The 22378-nt window shown below is 46.3% G+C and overlaps 1 protein-coding gene across 4 annotated transcripts in view; it reads left to right on the forward strand.

Moving 5' to 3' along the window:
• TYRO3 (TYRO3 protein tyrosine kinase) overlaps positions 1-18237 on the forward strand; it is a 58895-nt gene extending 40658 nt beyond the window's left edge. For 3 of the 4 annotated variants that reach the window (XM_006128700.4, XM_006128701.4, XM_006128698.4), the window contains 7 exons: positions 2707-2787; positions 4872-4964; positions 5766-5887; positions 6179-6288; positions 8014-8173; positions 9646-9782; positions 15010-18237. In XM_006128700.4, the coding sequence (XP_006128762.1) occupies positions 2707-2787; positions 4872-4964; positions 5766-5887; positions 6179-6288; positions 8014-8173; positions 9646-9782; positions 15010-15382 (1076 nt within the window). In that variant the 3' untranslated portion in view covers positions 15383-18237. The remainder of the gene's footprint in view (positions 1-2706; positions 2788-4871; positions 4965-5765; positions 5888-6178; positions 6289-8013; positions 8174-9645; positions 9783-15009) is intronic. The other variant, XM_006128699.4, reaches the window with a different exon arrangement.
• Positions 18238-22378: the final 4141 nt, after the last annotated feature.

Raw genomic sequence — 22378 nt, forward strand, 5'->3', positions numbered from 1 at the left:
TAGGGGCTGTAACCAGCTCTTGGGTTAAAACAGTTCAAGGCTTTGGCTTGGTTATGGGGATGTGATTAGGCCCCATCTATCATTCAGCTCCTGAAAGCTTTGTAACCGGGTTATGAGACTCATTTGTAGCTATCAAACACATAGGCTGTGTCTACATTGGCACCCCTTTCCGGAAAAGGGATGCTAATGAGACACTTTGGAATTGCAAATCCCGCGGGGGATATTTAAATCCCCTGCGGCATTTGCAATTCCGACTGGTCTCATTAGCATCCCTTTTCCGGAAAGGGGTGCCAATGTAGACACAGCCATAAGGTTTTACACAGTATTCCTAGTCCAGCATATACAAACTTCCCAGGTTTTTTTCTCCAGGCTAAGGAATAGTAGCTTAAATTTCAGCCACCCTTTCAACTTAAAAAATGTATATAGTACAACTGAATGGTATGGAAGGAGTTATATACAAATTGTATCTCAATATGTTTTAAAGTCTTAAGCGAAATAAGATGCCACAGATAATATGAGGCATTTTACAACCCCCCTGCCATAAGCAGCGTTCCCTGTAAGTTGTCACTTGTGTAGCCACTCAGGAGAGATTCCAATGCTTCCCAGCTGATTAGCAGAGCACCCGCAGCTAAGATTGTGTTTCTCCTGGTGGTGATACATGCCTTGGTAAGCATAACAAAATTTATTCTGCACGTGGGTGGAAAAAGTCCACCCGTGGATGGAAAAGAGGGAGTATTGCCACAAGTCCAAGCAAATTATTTGGATCTAGATTCAAATATTCTCAGTCTGGAGATGTTTGAATCCAAGATTTGGGCTTGCAGCGTTATAGAGATAAGTCTGCAGCTGGATCTGAATGTTTCCAAAATTTGGGGGTGTTCAGCTTCAGGCTTTTAGTTCAGGTTTAGTTCACTAGAAAAACATAAAGCATTTAATCAAAAGGCCATCAAGGAATCAAAAGGGAAACAGAAATCAGGTGGCATAGGCATTGGAAAAGGGAGCTGGTTTTCTTTTTAACATAAACAATAGGTTTCTAAGATTAGCTTTAATGCAATTCTCTTCAATCCTGCTCAAGTGAGACTGTTCCGCCCTCCATACACCCACTTCCTCAACCTTCAAAAAAATGTGCTTCTGAAAGTCAGTTTCATGGTAGGAGGGCAATCTTTCTGCTGAAGAAAGGGGCTCAGATCTTGATGCCGCTAGGCAATAGATCGTGGGTAGAATTGGTGTGGAGGCAACATGTGCCTGCTGCTTGTGTGCAGATTTCACTGACAGGTACCAAGAATCACCCCACTGTTGATCCACCTGGCCAGGTCCCTACCTCTTACTCTGACTTTCTAAGGGTGCTCCTATGATATAAATGAGCTGGAAAATTATCCAAATGTCTTGTTAGGACATTCCGTTAGCGTGAGAGAATCTCACGTGAGCATAGGCTGGTACAGCAAGTTCTGCATCATCTGCTCCAAGCCCCCAACCTCAGTTCTCAGTTTAGGGGTGTTATAGAGGTGGAAGAGGGCATGGGTGGAGTGCTCCGGCCGTCCCCTGCTGGGTAACATTTTTTGGTTACCCCTAGGGACAGCATAAAGGTGTCTTTCAGCTGCCTTTTATCTTTACCCCTCTCGCTTTGGGTCCTGTGACCTGATCTTCTGTGCACTGTGATTGTGGGATGATCACATGCAGCATTGAGGATGGCACTGGAGAAAAGCCAGCCGAAAGAAGCTAACTTCTATCAGGTTCTTTCCCTTTGCGGTGTAGATGCCAGAACCATCCTGCTCACTTCCTCACTTTTGCTCCAGTCCTACTTACTTGGCAGCTTTCTGATCTGAAACAATATCCCTCAAACTGAGTCCATTTGTCTTCCAGATAAGCAGTTATGAAATGGTGTAGAGTTAGCAGCAGGAATTTGTCCCATCAGGCAAGCCAAAGCTAAACTGAGACTAATGCCAACAGATACATTATATTTGCTTTAAATCCATGTTAAGACTTAAAACCACTTCAGGCCAAAACAACTTTAACATAGTGTAGCCAGCCATGCTTTGTCTACACCAGGGCCTTGTTTCCACTGGAGAGATTTACCCCTCCCCACCCAACCCTCAGTGATTGATGTGCCTCCTGTCCCCACACAATTGCTTGTATAGATTGTCAGGCCAGCTATAGTTAGTGGATTTCAATCCCTGAACTTGTAGAGATATGGCCTCATTATGTCGCAATTGATGAATCCCCCTGGCACAGTCATTGGGCTGTCATCTCTGACAGCTGTCACCTTGGAAAGTTTCCTCAGATGAAAACTTCCTTAGTTCTGCAACTTCGAGTCCCCTCTCTGCCTCCAGCCAATCCCCATTCCGCCAAGACCCTTGCAATATCTCCTCTCCAAAATACTCCTCAGCTGCAATCCATTCAGGATCCTCCCTCCAGCTCTGCATGTCCTCAGTCAGCAAAAGATTGCCAGCTGAAACTGCTCTGTTTGTCCCCTCTCTAGCATCCCTCCATCACAGTATTCCCTTTCCCTTGGTCACACTGTCCCAGCCTCACAGGCACACATATGCTCATGGGCCACTAAATGAGGCTGCTATAAGACCAATGGCACTGATAGTAATACTTATAGCTCTTCCGCTCCCAGCTTCGCCCCCCTGTGATCCCTGAATTAAATATGATGCAAATCATCTATGCTAGCATGGTCTCCTTACTGCCTGCTCTGGTATTCCACAGGGGAGTTTGGGTCAGTTAGAGAGGCACTCCTGAAGCTGGAGGATGGCTCTCTCCAGAAAGTCGCAGTAAAGATGCTGAAAGGTAGGTGAAAATGGGGCCACTTGAAACACTTAAAATGAATTTAGGTGTTGAACGATTCAGTTTTGATCGGTAAATGTCTGTCAGCATGGACTTCACCATACACACCCAAACTGCTGAAAAAGTATTTGCATCTGGACGTTGTCAGCTCCTGCTGACCCACCTTACTTGTTTGTTCATTCCTTTTCTTTCCCCTTCATCTCTGTCCATTTCATCTTTTAAAATGTAAAAGCTCTTCAGAACAGGGGCCAGTCTTCACTGTAAGCTGAGCGATTAGGTGGCCACCCAGAAGAGATTCAAATCTTGCCCAGCTGATTAGCATGAGTTTCTTCTGGTGGTGCACCTCTGCATATGCCTTTGTGCACATAACAAACATTATTCAGCACATGGATGGAAAAATTAGAGACAACATTGGCAGGAGCCATGCCTCCTTATGGTTTGTATAGCACCTAGCACATTCTAGGCAACCCTAGGGGCAAATAGTATATATTATTACTACCAGGGCTTGACAAACCGCGGCGAGAGCTACTCACCAGCCCCGCCCGCGCATGTGCGCAGCGCCGGTGAATAGGGCGCACTGAGCGATCGGCTGAAATCTACTCGCCATAGACGAGTAGAATCAGCTGTTTGTCAAGCCCTGATTACTACTAACTACAGAGAATACTACTCAGTTTCTTGCTTCTACACCATGCCAAGTCCTGTGACATAGACAGTTCTGTCTTCAGTCAAGGCTACTTTACCCTACACAGGTAGCAATGAAGGGCCAAATCCATCCAATGGAGTAAATGGGTGAAAGTCTCTGGGCCAAATTCAGTGGTGAAGTAAATAGTAACATAAGTTGTGTCGGGTGCAAGTGAAAAAATAGCAGAACTCCTACTGATTTGGCATTCAGTGGATGTACAAAACAAGCTCAACTTCCATGTTGACCAGGAAGTGGGGCGTATAGCTGGAAAAGCAACTACCAGATAAAGCAGATTAAAATAAAACAGGACCCTTCTTTTCCCTCCTCCCCCTACTAATCTGCGCCTCTCCTTCCCTATCACTCCTGGAGCCAAAGTCAGCCGTGATGTAAATGGGTACAGCTGCCATTGACTTATACTGAAGTTATGCTTGCTTATGCTTAGAGTTGAGTTTGGTCCCCACTGAAAACAAGACTGCAGACAACACTCACTTTGCATGTATTTAATGCCAGATTAGTGCAAGTTTCCGTGCTTTGCCATTTGCAGGCGTTTTTCTGACCAGCTTGTAAACCTCTCAGTCTGAATCTGATCTCCCAGATCTTAAGAACTCTCTCAAATTCAGCAGTGATGTAAAGGAAGGGGAAAGTGACATGCTGCACTGAACCCTGATCTCACTTACACCTGCACAAATATGTAAGAACAGCAGAAAAATCTAGGAAGCTACTTCAGATTTTTACTGGTGAGATCACATCAAAAACTGGCTCAGTGAGTAACTTTCATGCCCTTGAATGTCACTGCTGAATTGGTCCAAAATCTCCAAGGCTGCTAGTGCCAAAGAAATAATTGCTCCTGCAAATTAAAAGAATCAGTACTGCTAAGGGATATAAAAATACTGATCTTTTGTACCACCAAGGTCATGGATTAAATGGTCTCCCTCCCCCCCCCCCCCCCCCCCCCCCGCCCCCCGCATTCTGGATTAGGATTCCAGTCTATCCAACTGGTTGGCAACAACATCTTTAATGTCTTCTGCCAGGCTATCACCTCATTCCCCTCCTCCCCTTCATAATTCAGTTCCTTTTAGCTAATTAATTCTCACGTCTTTAAGCCCCACTCATGATTTCTGTGGCTTCTAAGGAAAGCTGTTGCTGAGAAAAGAGCTGCTAATCAACAGGTCCTCATTCTGCCAAGAATGAAGTCACCAGATGTCCCTGATGTATGCTTGAGGCGCTCTCTGTACTAAGTTCTGTTCTCCCAGGAGAGTGTGGCAGGCTTGGCTGTGTAGTGAAATGTTATCTCATTGTGCGTCTGAGACAATGTCTCATGCCGCACAAAGCAAGCTTCTGATAATCATGTTTCTTAATGCTCCTCTGAGTCACTGAGGAAAAATCTCGTGCTTCTGCCTTCCAGCGGACATCTTCACCTCAAGTGACATAGAAGAATTCCTTCGAGAGGCTGCCTGCATGAAGGAGTTTGACCACCCACATGTTACTAAGCTGATCGGTGAGCCAGCAGCAGTGTTCAGTGGCACAGTATAGTTCCTTTTGTCCTGCCGGATCTCAAACTGCTTCATAACCTATACATATCATGTATGCAGACACTGCAACAGCACTGAAATGCAGCCCCGGGGAGACAGCAGCATTCAATTGGGCCGCCTCATTCTGCGAGTTGTGGCTGTTGCTCCTTTTAGGCCCATAGAGAGTTGAAGTGTGTGTAATTATAGATGTGCATGGGCACACACACATTTTTAATGCAGCTGTCACTGACTGCTCTTGTTTAAACTGTTTTCCCATTCTTCTTTGGCTTTTGGGAATGCATGGGCAACATTAGCCACAGATAGCATGGCTGGGAAATGGCTGAATGGTGGCGAAGGAGACATGTGGGATGGATCAGTGGAAAAAAATAGGGAGAAAAATAAACCTTTGTTATGTCCAATTAGAAACTCCTAAACACTGAGGAAGAAGACAACAGGGCATTTCCTGCCTTGCTCTATGGCAATGCAAGCAAAACGCAAATTGCTCTGATTACTGAGAGGCAGGTCATCACTCCATTTGAAGGGACCTAGGGACTTTAGGGCCCAGACCTGTAATGAGCTAAGTGCTTCCTGAGTGGCACCTACAGTTCCCCATGAGGTAAGAGGATCAGGCCTTGGGAGGGTGGTGGGCATATGGAATTCAACCCTCCAGAAACGTGAGTGACAGTGTTTGCCCTAGACTGTTAAGAAGAGGGAGAGGCAAGTGTAACACCCTGCTCAGAATGGCTCTCTTTGCAAACTGTTCTTTGCTGTGTGCTCTCTCACCCCAGGAGTCAGCCTACGGAGTCGCGCCAAGGGTCGGCTTCCAATTCCCATGGTCATCCTGCCCTTTATGAAGCATGGAGACCTCCATGCTTTTTTGGTGATGTCTCGGATTGGAGAAAACCCCTTTGTAAGTCTTTCTCTTTGCATGATCCCTCCCAGGAGGGGGTGGGTGGGTTTGTGAAGATCACATTCAGACAGGTGCAAGTTTTTACCTCTGATAGGTACTTGCAAGGGTCTAGAAGGTTTAGATCCTGCTGGAGACTCCAGGCTGACCAAGTTCTGAAATTACTTTACTTTGTTCAGCTTGCACTGAGGACAAGTTGCCTCTCCACCACTTCCAGTGCAGACCCGTGGGTAAATGCCCCAGTTTAGTCCTGGAATGTTCGAGGGACCAATCTAGAACTGTGCTTTCTTTCAGAATTTGCCTCTTCAGACACTGCTCAAGTTCATGATTGATATTGCCAGTGGCATGGAATACCTGAGCTCGAAGAACTTCATACACAGGGACCTTGCTACTCGGAACTGCATGTAAGTGAGCTGGGCACTTTCAGACCAAACAAAGGCTAGGGAGGGAAGGAGGCAAAGTCTTTGTATGTGGGATAAGAGAGAAAGGGGTGAGAAGCCCCATGAAATCACATTGGGAGAGGGAGGAGGGAGGCTGGCTTGGCTTCTACTGGAGGGTTACCAGTCCTTCCTCCCAATAAAGTGGCAACAGATATGGGGAAGCTAGGACCTGTTAGTTGTGTAAAGATTCATAGATTCCAAACCAATAGGGGCCAGCTGTGATATCTAGTCCAGGGGTGGGGAATCTTTTTTGGGTTGCAGGCCACTGACCCACTGAAAAATCAGTTGGGGGCCATACACAAGTGAGAAGCAAAAAAAGAAAACCAAATCCTCATTGATGTGGTCTCCAACTGAGGAGAAAGACACTCCCCTGCAGGGCCCATGCCAGTAGATTTTTGTGTTCTCCAGTCCCACAGGGAAACAGTGGGGAGGCTAAAGTACCAGCATGGGCTCCCCAATGCTGGGGGGAGGAATCTCCGAACATCGGGGCCTAGATCCTGGCAAAGCTGGGGGCCACATATGGCCGTAGGGCATTAGGTTCCCCACCCTGATCTAGTCTGACCTCCTGTATAACACTGGTCATTGAACTTCCTTGAAATAATTTCTATGGCATCACTTCAAGAAAAAACATCCAGCCTTGATTTTCAGACTGTCACTGATGGAAACTCTACCATGACCTTTGGTAAATTACTGTAATGATTACTCTCTCTCACCGTTAAAAACACGCACCTTATTTCCTCTTGGAAGAGTGGCGAGTCATCATGGGTGACTCCTAAGATTCAGCTGGGCATGCAAATTGAACTGTTCCCAGCACTCCCATCATTGGGTTCTGTGTGTATTTTGCAGGGTTGATGCTTGGGGGGCTGGAGGGTGCATGTTATCTTTTTGCAGCATTATGTCATTCTGTGACACAATGCAATATACAGAGCAGAGTGCGGATTTGGTTTGTGATAAGAGAAAGGAGCTGTTAGAATAGCCAGAAAACTATCGGCTTTGAGGGCTTGATAACAAAGATACAGAAACTAGGATTCCCCAGAGTACACACACAACCCTCTGGTGGATACATGGATCCGGGCTCATGTTGAGGATTTTCTCTTGAAATAATTAAATTGTTGACAGCTGTGCAGGATGAAGCATTGTGGTGTCTCTCTCCCAGTCATCTGCCTGGTGTATGAAAGGAGAGAGCATTATTTAACATCTTTCCTTCTCCCCTGGCTATGGGGGATGGAGTAAGAGAACAAACCAAACTATGTTTTAATTAGTAGAACTTGGTGTACATCTACATAAAACCACTTCCTGCCCACTAGGCCCCTCTCTGCATCTTTAGGCACTGAAATATCTTTGAAAATTTGGCCCAGGCAGTGGCAACTTTAAGCATGCCATTTTGCACACAGTCTTTGGAGAGGAGATTCTCTCTGGAACCCTTTAGGTGGAAGTCACTCGGCTAGCCCACTTCCGAGGTCATAGTGATTCCCCTGTTTGTCCTCAGGAACTGTACTTAGACCTCCACTCTATTTCATATCGGCTTCCAAAGGGGGATGACCTGGGAACATGACCAATTCTTGGGCCTGTTTGAGTTGGTGAGCTAAGACTCATTACTCTGCCCTGAGCTGGTCACTCCTGGACTTCTTTCTAGCTTCCTGAATGTAGCCAATAGATGCCTTCTTACTCATTCACATTTTCCCTTAGGTTGGATGAGAATATAAATGTGTGCGTTGCAGACTTTGGACTATCTAAGAAAATCTACAGTGGAGACTATTACCGTCAGGGCTGTGCCTCAAAGTTGCCAGTGAAGTGGCTTGCCCTGGAAAGCCTTGCAGACAATCTTTATACAACACATAGTGATGTGGTAAGTTTTGCTCTTGTGTTTTGGAGCCAGGTTCAGAAAGCAGTGGGTTCTTTCTGTTGACTTCACTGGAGAGTTAGGCCCTTGATGATGGGAGAGGATCATGTGACTATCTGATGCTGTGTGTGGTGGGATGGTGACTTCAGAACGGGGCAGTCTTGGGAAATATTTTGAAGCTGAGAAGAGCAGCTTGTGGTGCAAATGTGAAAGTCACAAATCCTCTCTCCTGGCCCTCTTCTTTCACGCCTCTCCATTTCTCACCCCTAGCCTCTTCCCCCACCCCTCTGCCTCTCTCGCCCCTCCACACCATCCTTTCTATCTCTCCATTTTCATCTCTCCTTCCTCACCCCAGCTCTTCCCCCTCTTTCTCTCCTCGTTCCATGCCATCACAGGGTGACGTGCTCTCTCACACATGCTGGAGCAGGCCAGGCAGTGGTATTGCATCCATCTCCACCAACATTGAGGATGACGCCATATGTCCCTTCCCTTTTTTTATGTGGATGAAAAAGCCATTTACTCCTTAAATCAGGGGTAGGGAACTGAAGGCCTGGGGGCTGGATGCGGCCCACAAGGCTCAGGGCTCCCCCCAGCATCAGAGAGCCTGTGCTGGCGCTCCAGCCCCCCTGCTCTCTCCCTGTGGGGCTGGAGCACACTAAATCTAGTAGCACAGACCCCCCCCCCCCATGCTCTGGTGTGTGAGGGGGAATGTGGGGAGTGCCTTTCTCCTTCCCAGTCAGGGGTCACGTCAGCGAGGGTTTGTTTTTGTTTTGCTTCTCACTTGTGTGTGGCCCCCGACTGATTTTTTTTTTTTTTTTGTAGATCAGTGGCCCCCAGCCCAAAAAAGGTTCCCACCCCTGCCTAAGATACTCATGCTTATTACATGTCACAATGGAAGTGAGGACAAGCACATGCACCCTGGAGTTCCTCTTCCTTTTCTCCAGCTCTGCCTTCTGGTTCTCTCCTCTCTTTCCCTTGCTGCCTTCTGATCTGGTTTCCCATTGGCTCTTTCCTTGACCTGTTGACCTGCATGGCCAATTACCAGTTGTTGATGCTGCCTCTGAAGAGGCAGCAGGTGATACCGTACGGCCTGGCGGCAGTATCACATAAGGTACTGTCCTTCCCCTGCCGCTGAGTAAGCCCAGTGAGCAACTGATGACACACCTGCGTGTAGCACGGATTATGAGAAACAGTCCTTTTTGCACACAGCAAATCCTGCTGCTGAGATGCCTGCTGGCATTCTCCAAAGATACGTATCACTCCATACTGAGCCAAAAGTGGCTCGTTCCCTGCACTGCCCTAGGTATGGTGTCCAAACTCTACCTTCACTTACACCTGTGTATCCTCCAGTAGCTCCAAATCTGGCTCCATGCGATAAGCTAATTAGTTCACAGCAACCAGTGATAAAAATGAATGCCCTCTGCCCTGGCAAACAGGGAACCTGCAATTTGCTAGCTCTGTTTGCTCTTCTGTTTCAGTGGGCGTTTGGCGTGACGATGTGGGAGATTGTGACCCGAGGACAAACCCCTTACGCAGGCATTGAAAATGCAGAAATCTACAACTACCTCATCAGCGGAAACAGGTTGAAGCAGCCCCCAGAGTGCCTGGAAGACATGTGAGTAACTTGCCCCTTGCATGTTTCCTCATGGAGAATCCTCTCTTAATGGAGGCAGGCTGAGAGAGGTAGAGACCGCTTGCATGGCTTCTGTTCAGTCTAATTCTTTGCAATATTTGAAGGCACCTGCTAGAGACAGTAATTGGGGTTGCTGAAACTACAGTAACTAGAAGCCAGTGTCTGTGCGGGCATCACTCTACTGAAGTCAGGGTCATTACACTGACAGCTAACTGGGCTTGGGCATCGGCAGCAGTAGAGACTCTTGTTCCACTTGTGAAACCATACCCATGTTCCTAGACACTCACTGCTCCCCATCTCCTTCCGGTCAATGGGAGAAGCAAATCTGAGCAGAGGACCCTTTCTTGCATCTTCCCTTCAAAGGCAGTGTCATCCAAAGCATCTCTGCTGCTCTCAACTGCAGTGTCTGTATAGGAAGAGAGGGGGGCCTCTCAGCTAGTGCCTGAGCCAGGTACGGCTTTATACGTCAGTGTCCACATCTCACATTGCAGCCTCAAATGCAAGCCAAGCCAGTGTTGGTAATATTGATGTAATATATTCTCAGAACCTGCAGCTAAGCCTTTAGGCAGCCACTTTCTGCACCAGCTGTAGCTTCCCAATGGCCATTTCCACACCTTTGTATTGCTCTGTGATGAAGTGTTTCCTCTTTATAAAATTACTTGGAATATGTGTGTCCAGACCTTGCGCTCAATAGATGCTGACATAAGCCTCCAAGAATTCTTCCTAGACTGAACTACAAGCTGGAGTGAATCCCTTGGGGGCTGGAGCAGTATTTATAGTTCCTTAGCTCCCCCCCCCCATATATGCTGACCAATCAGCACCTTCCAGCTCACTCCAAAAGGAGTTTCAAAGTTGGTAGCAAGCACTGCCATGCTCTCAGCTTTGAGAGGAAGATTCCTCAGCCTTTCCATTCTGGAAAAGGCATTTGAAGAGATGAAATGAGAAGCCATCCACGCTGAGTGCTCCTAGCTGTTGATTTCTACTTTCCCATTTTTCCTTCAGTGTCTTTGTACACTAGCTGCCCCATAGGATCTTCAAGTCCTCTGTGGCAAACCACTTCGGGGAAGTTTCTGAAAATGTTGGCTTTACCCTCTCTGTCTTGCTTTCCCCATCTGGAACATGGTGCTGACAGAACGATCTGGCAAAATCCCTGTTTCACGGAATTTCCTGCCCTCCACATTAGTTTTTCAACATAAGAGAATGATCTGGTCTCTTGTCAATAAATCTAAGTCAGCGCGGCAGATCATTTTTTTTGACTGTTTCCTAGCATTTGTATAGGTTTTTGTCAGCCAAATCCCCATCATCTAACTCTGGCAATGAGACCAAAATCTACAGTTAATGGTGTGATGCAGAGTAGAGAGCAAGTCAGAATAACCAGGATTTGGTCAATGATTTTGTACGGAGTATTTATGTTGTAGGTGGCCTGCTTTTAATTGGTGTAAACCCATGGAAACCAACTGCTCCACTGCAAAATTAGTAAGAGGCTCATTAAAGTGTTCTCTAGATACAGTCAGGGAGTACAAAATGCCATTGTGATTTTGTATTCTTGTGATTCTGTTTCTCAGTACACCACGTATCCGATATGCCCAGTTTACAGGTCTGTTTGGTTTGGGTGGTTTTCACTATCACAACTGTTACGGTCACGCTCTCCTGGCACAATCAGCAACAATGAGGATTCTGAAATAGGAATTTAGCTGCCAGCTTGCTGGCTGACACACAAAGAAGAATACAAAGGAGCACTTTTTTTTTTTTTTTTTTTTTTAAACAGCTAAATGAGTTCTGCTATGCTGATGGCACTAAGAACTTGTTTTGTTACCAGGCAGAGCTGAGCTAAGTATAAAACACATTGAGCGTGATTCTGCACTTCTTACCTGAGTAAAACTCACTGAAGTCAGGGACAGTTTGGCCAGATTGAGAGCTGTGGGTTCTAATCAGTGTTCCCTGTAAGCTATGCACTCATGCGGCTGCTTGGGAGAGATTCAAATGTCGCCCAGCTGATTAGCAGAGAGCTCACAGCGAGGTTTTTTGCACAAGCCTCAGTGCACATAAAAAAATGTATTCCATACAGGGATGTAAATAAGGTTGCTACGTGCCTGGGTTTAAAATGGACAGTCCAGTAGTTGAGCTTTCTGTTCAGGAAATAAATTGAGAAAATGAGAAAATATAAATGTCCGGTATTTTCTAAATAAGACATAATGTAGATTGTGATGTAATGTCAAGTGTGTTCGGTATTTTTGTTGAAACCATCTGGTAACCCTAGATGTAAAACATCCACACATGGATGGAAAAGATTAGTGGGAACATTTAGATTCACATGAAGCAGATACACACACTTGGGACTATATTATCAGCTGGCCACCCAACAGGATTTAACCATTGGCATCTCTGGGGGTAAGCTAAAGGAGCCTTCCCCAGTAAAATCCCCACGAGATGGGGCAATACCACCATTGCCTGTTCTCTGGAGGATGAGTTCTGCCTGGCGCACAAAGGCTAGCCTAGCCCTAGGAGGTTTGATGTATGCCTCTCTCTGCAGTAATTTTGGTGGGTCTGACCTTTGTTCTCTTGTACTGCATTTGTAACCCGCACAGCTGCTGGGATTGGTATTCTGTCCCAGCTGATGGCACTGCGGCTGCTTAGAGAGAGAAGAATGAGTCTGCCCTACAGCTTTAGTTAAGCAGCACTGGCCTTCTAGCTCATACAGCAGAGGCTCACGTACTAAGCTCCAGAGGTCCCAGGTTTGATCCTACTCATCATTGACCAGTGTCTGTTGGCATTACAAGTCAGGACTCAGTTGGAGTTTCATCTGGAAAGTCTCTGAAGCTTGGGATGTTGCTTCCTCAGCCATGGGAAGCATGTAACCCACATGACTCCCTCCATGTGATGTTCTGTCCCATCTAGTGGCACTGAGACCATTTACAGTGAGATTAATAAGCCTTAGCGAAAGGGCCATGTGACTTTTAGCTCACGCACCAGAGGCTTTTACACTAAGTTCCAGAGCTCCCAGGTTTGATCCTGACCACGAATGACCAGGGCCTGTCAGTGTTCCACATTGTAAGAGGGAAGAGCTTCCTGTCTATCTCCCTTTGTTGGTGACACAATAGGTCTGGTGCTTAATTTGTGCCAGGGTGTGGGCTGATCCCTGGCACCTCTAGACTTGGCAGTCCATAGCCCCAGCACCTTGGCTTGCTGTGACAGTTACAACAGTTTAAAAAACATAGCTTGAGCCCTGGCACCTCTTTCATTACAAATTACACACTGGGTAGCTCTCACTGGAGATCTCTGAGCACTGCAGCAGATGTTTCCCTGGGGCATGTCTTGCTCTAGGAGTGAAGATTCTGAAGAGTAGGGAAGCACATGGGTGCCATATTTTCAGCTTGCAGGAGGTTATTTACTAGCACTGAGGTAGAGAGTCAGTGTTCAGATCGATTACATGACCTGGTCAGTTTGACTTGCGCCAGGTTTTTCTAAAAGCTCCCATACTCAGGCTAGTAATTCATGGTTTTATTTAAATAAAGAGAAGCAACCGCTTGATCCCCATCCTCTAACTCTGTTGGCTCCCAGTCCATTGCAGGACCCCATTGAAAAGCCATGCTTTTTATTTAAGAACCTCTGTGGACTTCCTTTGTCCCATTTCATGGATCTCATCTTCCCACCTCACTTTCTCTGCTCTAACATGACCCAGCACTCCAGATGCAAGATCTGCTAGTGCCTGCATAGAGGTGTGATTGGATGGAAGGGAACAAAGTTGGGTTTCTCAGCCAATGAAGTGTAAGACATTCTGTTGAGTCATGGTTAGGAGAAGAGCTGAGAGCTCCACTCCTCATTCCCCAGCATTTGTGCAGAGACCTTCATCCACCCTGGCACGCATACAAGTGTGCCTGTAATGACTGAAACTCAGTTGATGCTTGACCTCAGAAAAAGCAGGCTGTGTGGCATGACTGGTACCATGGCTGATAAATTACTGACAAGAGGGTTTTTTTTTTTTTGTAGAGGTGGATTGTATCGCTGCCATTCTGGGTGGAATACACTGTAACCTTGGTATATTTCTACAGAGCACACAGAACCATTTTTAGTTCAGTTATTCAAGCAATTAAGACTTTATCTGTGTCTTTACAGCCCTCTGAACCAGAATAATAGTGCCCATGTTACATGTGGAAAGTGCCCTCTACCATTCTATCAGCTGGTAATAGTGGATGGGTTCCATTATGCCCGAGCAGCTGAAATATAACAAAGTTTAGATAGAATTCTGACTAGAAATTGTTGCTCCTAAAAATCTGGCTTCTTTTTTCCTCCTCACAGTTTAATCTACCTTTCTATTAAAATCTAGATCAATTAAATCTCTGGTCCGCTGTTGAGAGTATATAAACCATACACTGTAGAACAAAGAGAATAAAAATCTATGACTGACCGTTGCATTTATTCAGGGCTTAATCCATACCAACCAGCACCAATGCTGGGCTACCAAATCAGCTTTGTCTGATTGGCATTGTGTGTGTGTGTCTTGAATAGCCTGGTTCTTTGCAACAATCATTCTGATCAAAATGAAAATATGTTGGAAAATGTGAAGAGACTAGGAACTTGATCCAAGCCTGAGCAAATGGCCTTTGTGTCAGTGAGTTCTGAGAGAGATGTGTGCTCTTTTTTTTTTCTTCTTTTTTTTGGGGGGGGGGGGAATGGTCTTTTTGTTGTAGCTATGTCAGTTTACTACTTAAAAAAGCATCTAACTGTTCCTAAAATGTTCTTGTGACACATCTGGCTTTAAAAAAAAAAAAAAAAAAAAAAAAAAAAAGCTTCCAGAATTCAGATTTGACAAATGCCCTTGTTGACTCTTTCTACTACTCCAAAACTAGAGCTCTCCCTTCCCCATCACCCAGTTTTTTCCCACTCCACCACCCAAGAGGAATCCTAGGAATATTCACTGAGGGCTATGGGTGACTTCTCTGAAGACTCCCTCTGGCAGAAAGATTTGTGAATGCTATAACACAATTCTTCCCAGAACTTCGACTGGAGTAGTGTGGGAATTGCATGAGCTCTGTTACAGCTTGTTGGCACAATTCAGCCCTAAAGTGATGGCTGTACCATGTCGCTGAGTAAATAATTGGATCCTGTTTAGTTGTTAGTGTCACGAATCACCTGACTGATGGGCAGAGTTACTTTGCACACAGACCCTCTATATTTTTCAGCTCTCTTTATTCTCTTTGCATTGCAGCTATGATCTCATGTGCAGATGTTGGCATTCGGAGCCCAAGCTACGCCCTAGCTTTGGAGTGCTGAAATCACAGCTGGAAATGATTCAGGGGAGAATGTCTATGCTCTCATCCAGCCAGGATCCTCTATATGTCAACATTGGGGAGGCTAAAGAGACTTCTGGGAGCAACCCTGCCCTGTACACTTCATTTGGAAATTTGGACAGCGGCGAGAACGTTGCTGAAGCAGCTGCTGCTGTCACTAGTGACTATCGCTACATCATGAGCCCATTGTGCCTTGGAAATGATGTTGGAAGTGACAGGCATCCCAATGAAGCTGAAGGGGAGGTCAGGAGCCTTCTGCAGGAGCTGGAGACAGGAGAGAGAAGTTGTTAGCCCATAAGAAGGAAACACTCCAGTTACCTGCCACGGGCTGTGTGCAGCTGTATTGCCATGTTGCAATGCTTTCAAGAGCCAGTTGGGGGATGTTTTTAAGCCACATGGGGAGCTATAATTAGGTTGCTTCTATAGCTATCCCCATCTATGTGGATTGCTGTTGTGGACAGCTCAGAAAAATCACAAATCATAATTGCCCCTTGGACTTTTTGGGGGTAGGATTAAAGGTTGATCACATCCAGTGGGAGTGGGCTAGATTTGCCAGCCCTCCAGGATTGGCCTGGAGTCTCCAGGAACTAAAGAGTAATCTTTACTTAAAGATTATGTCATGGGATGAAATCGCCAGGAATATGCTCAACCAAAATTGGCAACCCGAGAATGGGTTCAAAGCTACAGCAACCAATGAGTATTTGTTTGCTTGGGTAATTCTCACTGGCTGCAGCCATACAGTAGAATGCACATACTAGGTCAATCAGTGCTCACTATTCTGTGGATGCTTTTTCAATTCTGGCTGTGTAAGTTTTGGACCAGTAGATCTGGAAACACTGGCGAATATTTACACTGTTGTTTGGGACATAGGGGAAGAAAAGCTCTCTTGTGTTCACTCAGCAGTACTGCCTAGACCTGTTGCCTACCTCAGCGGTTCTCAGTCTGATCTACGGAGCTGCTTCCACAGTAAAACATCCAGAGTTTTTTCAGCAATGACACGTGTTGCTAGAAGTAGCCCAGCCCAGGGCTCTCTTAGAATTTCCAGATGCTTTTGTTGAACAGCTAAACTGAAACTTATGAAAATCCAACACTTTTCTCCACCCTACGCCTCCAGGCCCATCGACGGGGAGCGGTGGGGGCAAGGAGGCAATTACCCTGGGGCCCAGCAATTCAAAGGGGCTTTGGGCCCTTTAAATTGCTGCTGGAGAACTGTGCTGCACGTTCTGAGGATTGGGGCAGGGGTGCACCACACAGAGGGTTGGCTGCCTCTGGCCCTGCCCCTACAGGGAGCGCAAAGCTAGCCCCCCCCCCCCACTCTTTTCCCATGGAGGCTATCGGCTCCCCTGTACACACCTGTTTTGTGTCTTTCATTGTCTTCTATTTGATATGAATGTAGGGTTGCCATGTGTCCAGTTTTCACCAGGACAGTATGTTATTTCTGGGCCCTGTCTGGTAAAGAAAACAGAAAATACCGGACATGTAAAATGTCCTTTTTTTTGGATAGAAGGCTGGTGGGGGACATTCTTTCCCTGCTGCGTCTGGCAAAGGTGGGGGGAGCGAGGAGTGTGGGGATATTTAAAGGCACAGCAACTTTTTTTTTCTCAACCAATTTTTTTTCCTGCCATGTTCAGGATTTTTTGTGAAAGTATCTGGCAACCCTAAATAAATTCAGCCCCTATCAAATTTACAGCTAATGTAAAACTGGGCAGGGGAGAATCATGCAAGAGAATCCTGGAACCCTACATCAGAGGGATATAAATTGAGTGCTGCAGTGAGGACCGGCAGCAATGCAGGGCTCCCTTCCTCATTAATGTAAAGTGGAGAGGAAAGAAACAGCACAGATACAAAATGCAAGGCTGTAACCATGCACTGTCTTCAGCAGAAGCAGGATCCAGCCTTCATTTTAGAACAAGTTTATTTTATTCTTCTCCCTTTACTGTCTCTTTCTTACCTTTTTCATGTAACCAAGCAATGTAGGTACCACAGAAAAGGTATGGAAATGGTGCAAAAGGACCAAGAAGCAGGGGTGCTGGAACAGCGTGTATAGTGTGGAGTCTTGAAAGCCACTGAACCAAACTGTAAACCCTGTGTATGATGGAAACCACTTCAGGTCAGGGGATGCTGCGACACCTGCAACGCCCCTTGTTTCAACACCTCCATCAACAAGAGGATCTCTAGCTAATAAAACAGTCCTTGCTGTGAAAAAATTTGAGAACCAGAGGCCTCGTTGATTAGGAGGTCTTCAGGCATGTGGAAAAGATCAGCCAAACCATATTGGAACACATTCTGTATATCACTGCAGCCTTCCAGCGTGGGAGAGATTCATATTTCAGTTCTCTCCTCCTCCCCTCCCCAAATCAGCATGTCTGATACATTATAACTGCAAACAGTTGTGTGTCTTGGTTTTTTAAATAATTTAATATTTTAATGTAACTGAGTAAGTGTTCTGTACAGTGGTTCCCAGCACTCTCAGAGATGTGCAGTACATCTTACCTTAGTCGTCTGAATGTTTACAAGACCTGAATCTATCTCATTTGATTTCCTGTGCCCTGAAGAACTTTGCAGTACTTTGTGACTTGAGCTTCCACGTTGCACTTCCCTTACAGCAAATGTTGTAATACTCAACATTTATACTTAGAAATGAAGTGGTAAAGATGGGACCAAGTTGCAAAATTGAGATCCAGATGTGGAATATGAATTCCCAAGCTTCGCTGACTACGATTCTGCCTTTTGCCTGTAGTAAAGAAAGATGCTCTTTGCAAAATTCAAAGCCACATTCAAATCCTGATTTAGAACAAAGTCTGGTGTATTTGGAGCTGGAATTTTGAAACAACACAAGGTCCTAACGCTGCCTTCCTGCATTACAGACTGCACCATCTTATAGACCAGGATATGTAGGATTTTTCTTCTTGATTTAAATGGTATACAGAAAACACAGGTTATGAATGAGCAAATAACCCATAACAAAAGGTATTGTTTTACCACAGTATCTCTGCAGGTGCATACATGTGTTTATTGTGGGACCTGAAGGCCACATTCCCTGCAGCTAGCTGGGAAATAGAGATGTAAATATAGACGCTAACTTCTGAAACCATCGCATTCATTTTTATTCTTTTTTTAATAATAAACTGTGTACTGTGTCTGAAGCCCTGCCTTATGTCCGCTCCATCTCATAACTGGCGATGATGTTCTGTAAGGGCCTTCTCATTCAAATGAGGCACTGATAAAATTGGAAGGTGTCGTACATAAAAACACAATTACTCCATTTTTTTATTTACCTCACCCCATCAAGCTCAAGGAGCTGAGCTCAAGGAAGAGGGACTCCTGGGAGTGGGGTGGGGATGAAGGAAAGTTCTAGACTGCAGAACTTCTCTGTGTCGCTTCTGCAGGCTTGAGACTGCCTCTATTGTCCCTGGTCAATGATGGCAAGGGCCAGTGAAGTAGCAGATATTTAAGACCAGTCATTTGAGCCTGGGGTATAGGGCTTCTGCAGAGCACGAAGCTTGACTTCCTATGGACTCCCCAAGCCCTGTGCATTCCTGTTCTGTTACAAACAACCTGCAGAAGAGGGGATAGGTTTTGCCTCCTCTTGAAGTCACAATTGCTGCATTAGGGGACCCAAATGTAACACAGCAGGGACTCTGTTTCTTCTGTACCGAGTATAAGGGCATACCTTGCTCCTTTCACACCCAGCATAAGCATATTGCATGCCCTCCCACTGCCAGTCCACCCAGCGAAGAGGGCTGGCAATGTGAGCTTAGTGTGGGAGAGGGCTCTCCCATGCAGGAAAGCTCCAGCACCAGACACACTCCATGGGGTTTGCTTGCTTGAGTTACTTTTTGGTTTTTAAGACACCATCTCCTAGAAGTGTATCTTTACCATGGTTCAGATACACTTGTCTTTGTCCACAAACTGGGCCAGCCCAGGTACAAACAACAACTGAGACTGAGCTCATGAAAAAAATGGTGTATAAAAAATGTCAGTGCCCGGTCATTCCTATTGGTCAGAGCAGGAGTCAGACCTTGTGGATAGCACAGGAATGGGTAGCCAGGTATCAGAGCCAAGGGAATCAGAGGTTAAGTGCCAGAGCTGAGGAGCAGACCAGAAGTTAGGAATTGAAGCCAAGGGGCAGAACTGAGCTACCAAGGGTGGGGTGAAGTGAGGCAGAAGGAAGGCTATCAACAAGCACATGCAAGAGCCTTTGGCAAATGCTTTAAGCAGCTGCTGAACTGCCGCTTGGCTTATGAACCCACCTGTAGATGCTTCCAACCACTCAGCCAGATAAGCAGCCTACTACAGGCCACCTGTGGAGACTGGCTCTAGCTCTGTTTCAGGACCTGATTCCTGACAAAGAAGAGCTGGTGCCAAAAGAAGGAAGGTTAAATGGTCACATGCATTGATCATTTAAGACTGGCGTTGCACCATGTTCTGAAAATAGCAACTGCATGATTCGGGAGGATAGGCTCAGGGAGGGCCTTCCGTGTCCCATTGTTCCTTCTATTTTTTTCAATCCGTGCAGAATAAATGTTCTGTGCACCCAGGCATGTGTGGATGTGCATCATCAGTAGAAACACATGCTGCCAGCTGTTAATCATCTGGATGGCATTTGAATCTCTCCTGGGTGGCTGCCCAAGTGCTTAGCTTACGGGGAACACAAACACAGAGTACCTGATCTGAGAAAAATTGTGCCTCAAATGTATCCAGGGAATCTTTGGGATGGACAGCAAAAAAATCCCAGCCAATCTCTATTGCTTTGCGGGTTGCTCAGATAGTTTGGTGTTAGGGGCTTTATTAACTTGCCTTACTCCTGCTGACTGCTTCTGTTAAAGCCAGGAGGAGCTCAGCTTTCCTATTGATTTCAGTGGCAGTGGGATCTGGGCCACCCTCAGCAAAGCCTTGGTGTAATGTTTTAGCCTAATAGTTCTAATGTTGCCGTTTCTGCCATCCTTTTGGAAAGCTGGCTGGCTTCAAAATGGAACCAGCTGCCTTTTCTCCCCCCTCCCCTCGCACAGAGCCGGAAGAGTAATGTGGATTCCCCCATAACAGTTTTTTTCGTTTGGGCTGCACCATCACCATAGCATTTCTTCTGGTGGCAGCAGAGCAGTCAGAAGGTTGGGCTGCTTGTTCTTACAGACATGGGAGCTCCACAGGAATCCAACCTGCAGATTTAAACCTGATCATGCTCCCTCTTACCACTGAACTCCCATAGCAGTGGGACCAGGACTCTTCTCTCCCTTTCAAAGGTCTGCTCAGGCCACTCAGAGGCAATGTGGCACTTACAATACCTTTTGCAATGTAAATTCTGCTGCCTGGAAGTAGGGAACATACTTTGCTTATGCCCCTATCCCACAGAGAAGACCTCTGTATGCAGCTTTCCCAGAGCGGGCCCGCGGAACACTTGAAGAAACACTGTGCTATATAAATGAAGGAGAATTAGAAGCAAGTAGGGGGTTGGTCCGTATGTGGAAAATCCTGCTGGAAGTGTACAACACACAGAGCATTTGGCTAAAGAAACAAAACTGACAGCTCTGAAAGCCTTGAGACAACTTGAAGGGCACTCAAGAAAACATTCTGTAACTGTAACACAACTAATATACTGGATTCAGCATGTTACCCTACACTTAGCTGACAAAGACATGGTTTCTGGTTGCTACCTTGTTATTAACTGGATGGTAGACTGCTGTGGTGTTTCTCTTGTGTTTGGATGATTATTGCATTTACAACAACGGTTTTGCCTTGCTGAGGTTCATGGAGCACTTGCTGATGGCTTGCAGAGAGCTGGTTGGTCACATGAGGGTGGCTCTACTGGTCTTTAATTCTTAAAAGAAGCTCAAAATAGTTTAAGCTAAATTCCGGGCTGGTGTAATTAGGCAGCTCCATTGATATCTGCTGAGTAGCTGGCCTATTAAATACGAATTTTCCCAATACAATTTCCCCATGTAAGCAATTGCTATAGTTTCCACAAAAATATTACATAAACATGAATGTGAGGAGGAGGAATGCTGCACATTTGTGTATTGAAGGGAGATGTACATGGGAGAATTGCCCTATTAAGATCTAGAAGACTACACAGTGGAAAAGTTTGAGACCCCCTTGTTTTAGAGTACAGGCAGTCCCCGACTTACGCGGATCCGACTTATGTCAGATCCGCACTTACGAATGGGGCTTTCTCGCCCCGGAGGTCGAAGTGACGGATTGCTGCCTGCGAGCTCCGGGGCGAGAAAGCCCAGTTCGTAAGCTGCTCCCGGTGCCCCTGGTCTGCTGGAGACCGTCTCCAGCAGGCGCCTCTGAGACTTTGCCAGAGCAAAGCCTCAGAGGCGCGGCACCCCGTTGCCGCTGCGGCTCTGCTCCCCATGTCCCTGGTCTGCTGGGGGGGGCGCAGCTAGTGTGCCCCCCCCAGCAGACCAGGCTTTTGTTGTGGACCCGGGGGCAGAGCAGCTGGGGCGCTGCCGATTGGTCCTGCAGCGCCGCTCTGGGCACTACTGGACCAACCCAGCAGCACCCCAGCTGCTCTGCCCCAGGTCCTGATTCAGCCGCTGCTGGTCAGTTTCAGCAGTGGCTGAATCAGGATGCCTGCGGCAGAGCAGCTGGGGTGCTGCTGGGTTGGTCCAGTAGCGCCAAGGAGCCAGGAGCGGTGCTACTGGAGCAACCCAGCAGCACCCCTGCTGCTCTGCCCCAGGCGTCCCCAAGTCAGCCGCTGCTGAAACTGACCAGCGCTGACTACAGGAAGCCCGAGGCAGAGTTGCTCTGCCCCAGCCTTCCTGGAATCAGCTGCTGATCAGTTTCAGCAGCAGCTGACTTGGAGACGCTTGGGGTTCTTAAGTTGAATCTGTATGTAAGTCAGAACTGGCGGTCAGTTTCATCAGCGGCTGAATCTGGACGCCAGTTCCGACTTACATACAGATTCAACTTAAGAACAAACCTACAGTCCCTATCTTGTACGTAACCCGGGGACTGCCTGTACTGAGATAAAAAACAGGGTGCAATATGCTTTTCATAATACATTTCTTCACTGTGGATACAAGTTCTTTATTCTTTATATTCTAGTAGAATAAAGTGACAATGAGGGCCACATTTCACAAATGGGTCCAATTCTACTCAGCTAGATTAGTATAAATATAGAGTAAAACAATACTGAATTTACCAATTTGATTTGAGTTACTCTAGATGTACAGCACTATAAATGAAAGCAGAATTTGGACAGCTATGTGCAATATGCCCAGAACAATAAAAAACATTACTTCAGAGTTTTAATCCTCCACTAACGCTCTGGTGACTTACTAATTT

The sequence above is a fragment of the Pelodiscus sinensis genome, chromosome 4 (genome assembly GCF_049634645.1).
Source record: "Pelodiscus sinensis isolate JC-2024 chromosome 4, ASM4963464v1, whole genome shotgun sequence".
Lineage (NCBI taxonomy): Eukaryota > Metazoa > Chordata > Testudines > Trionychidae > Pelodiscus > Pelodiscus sinensis.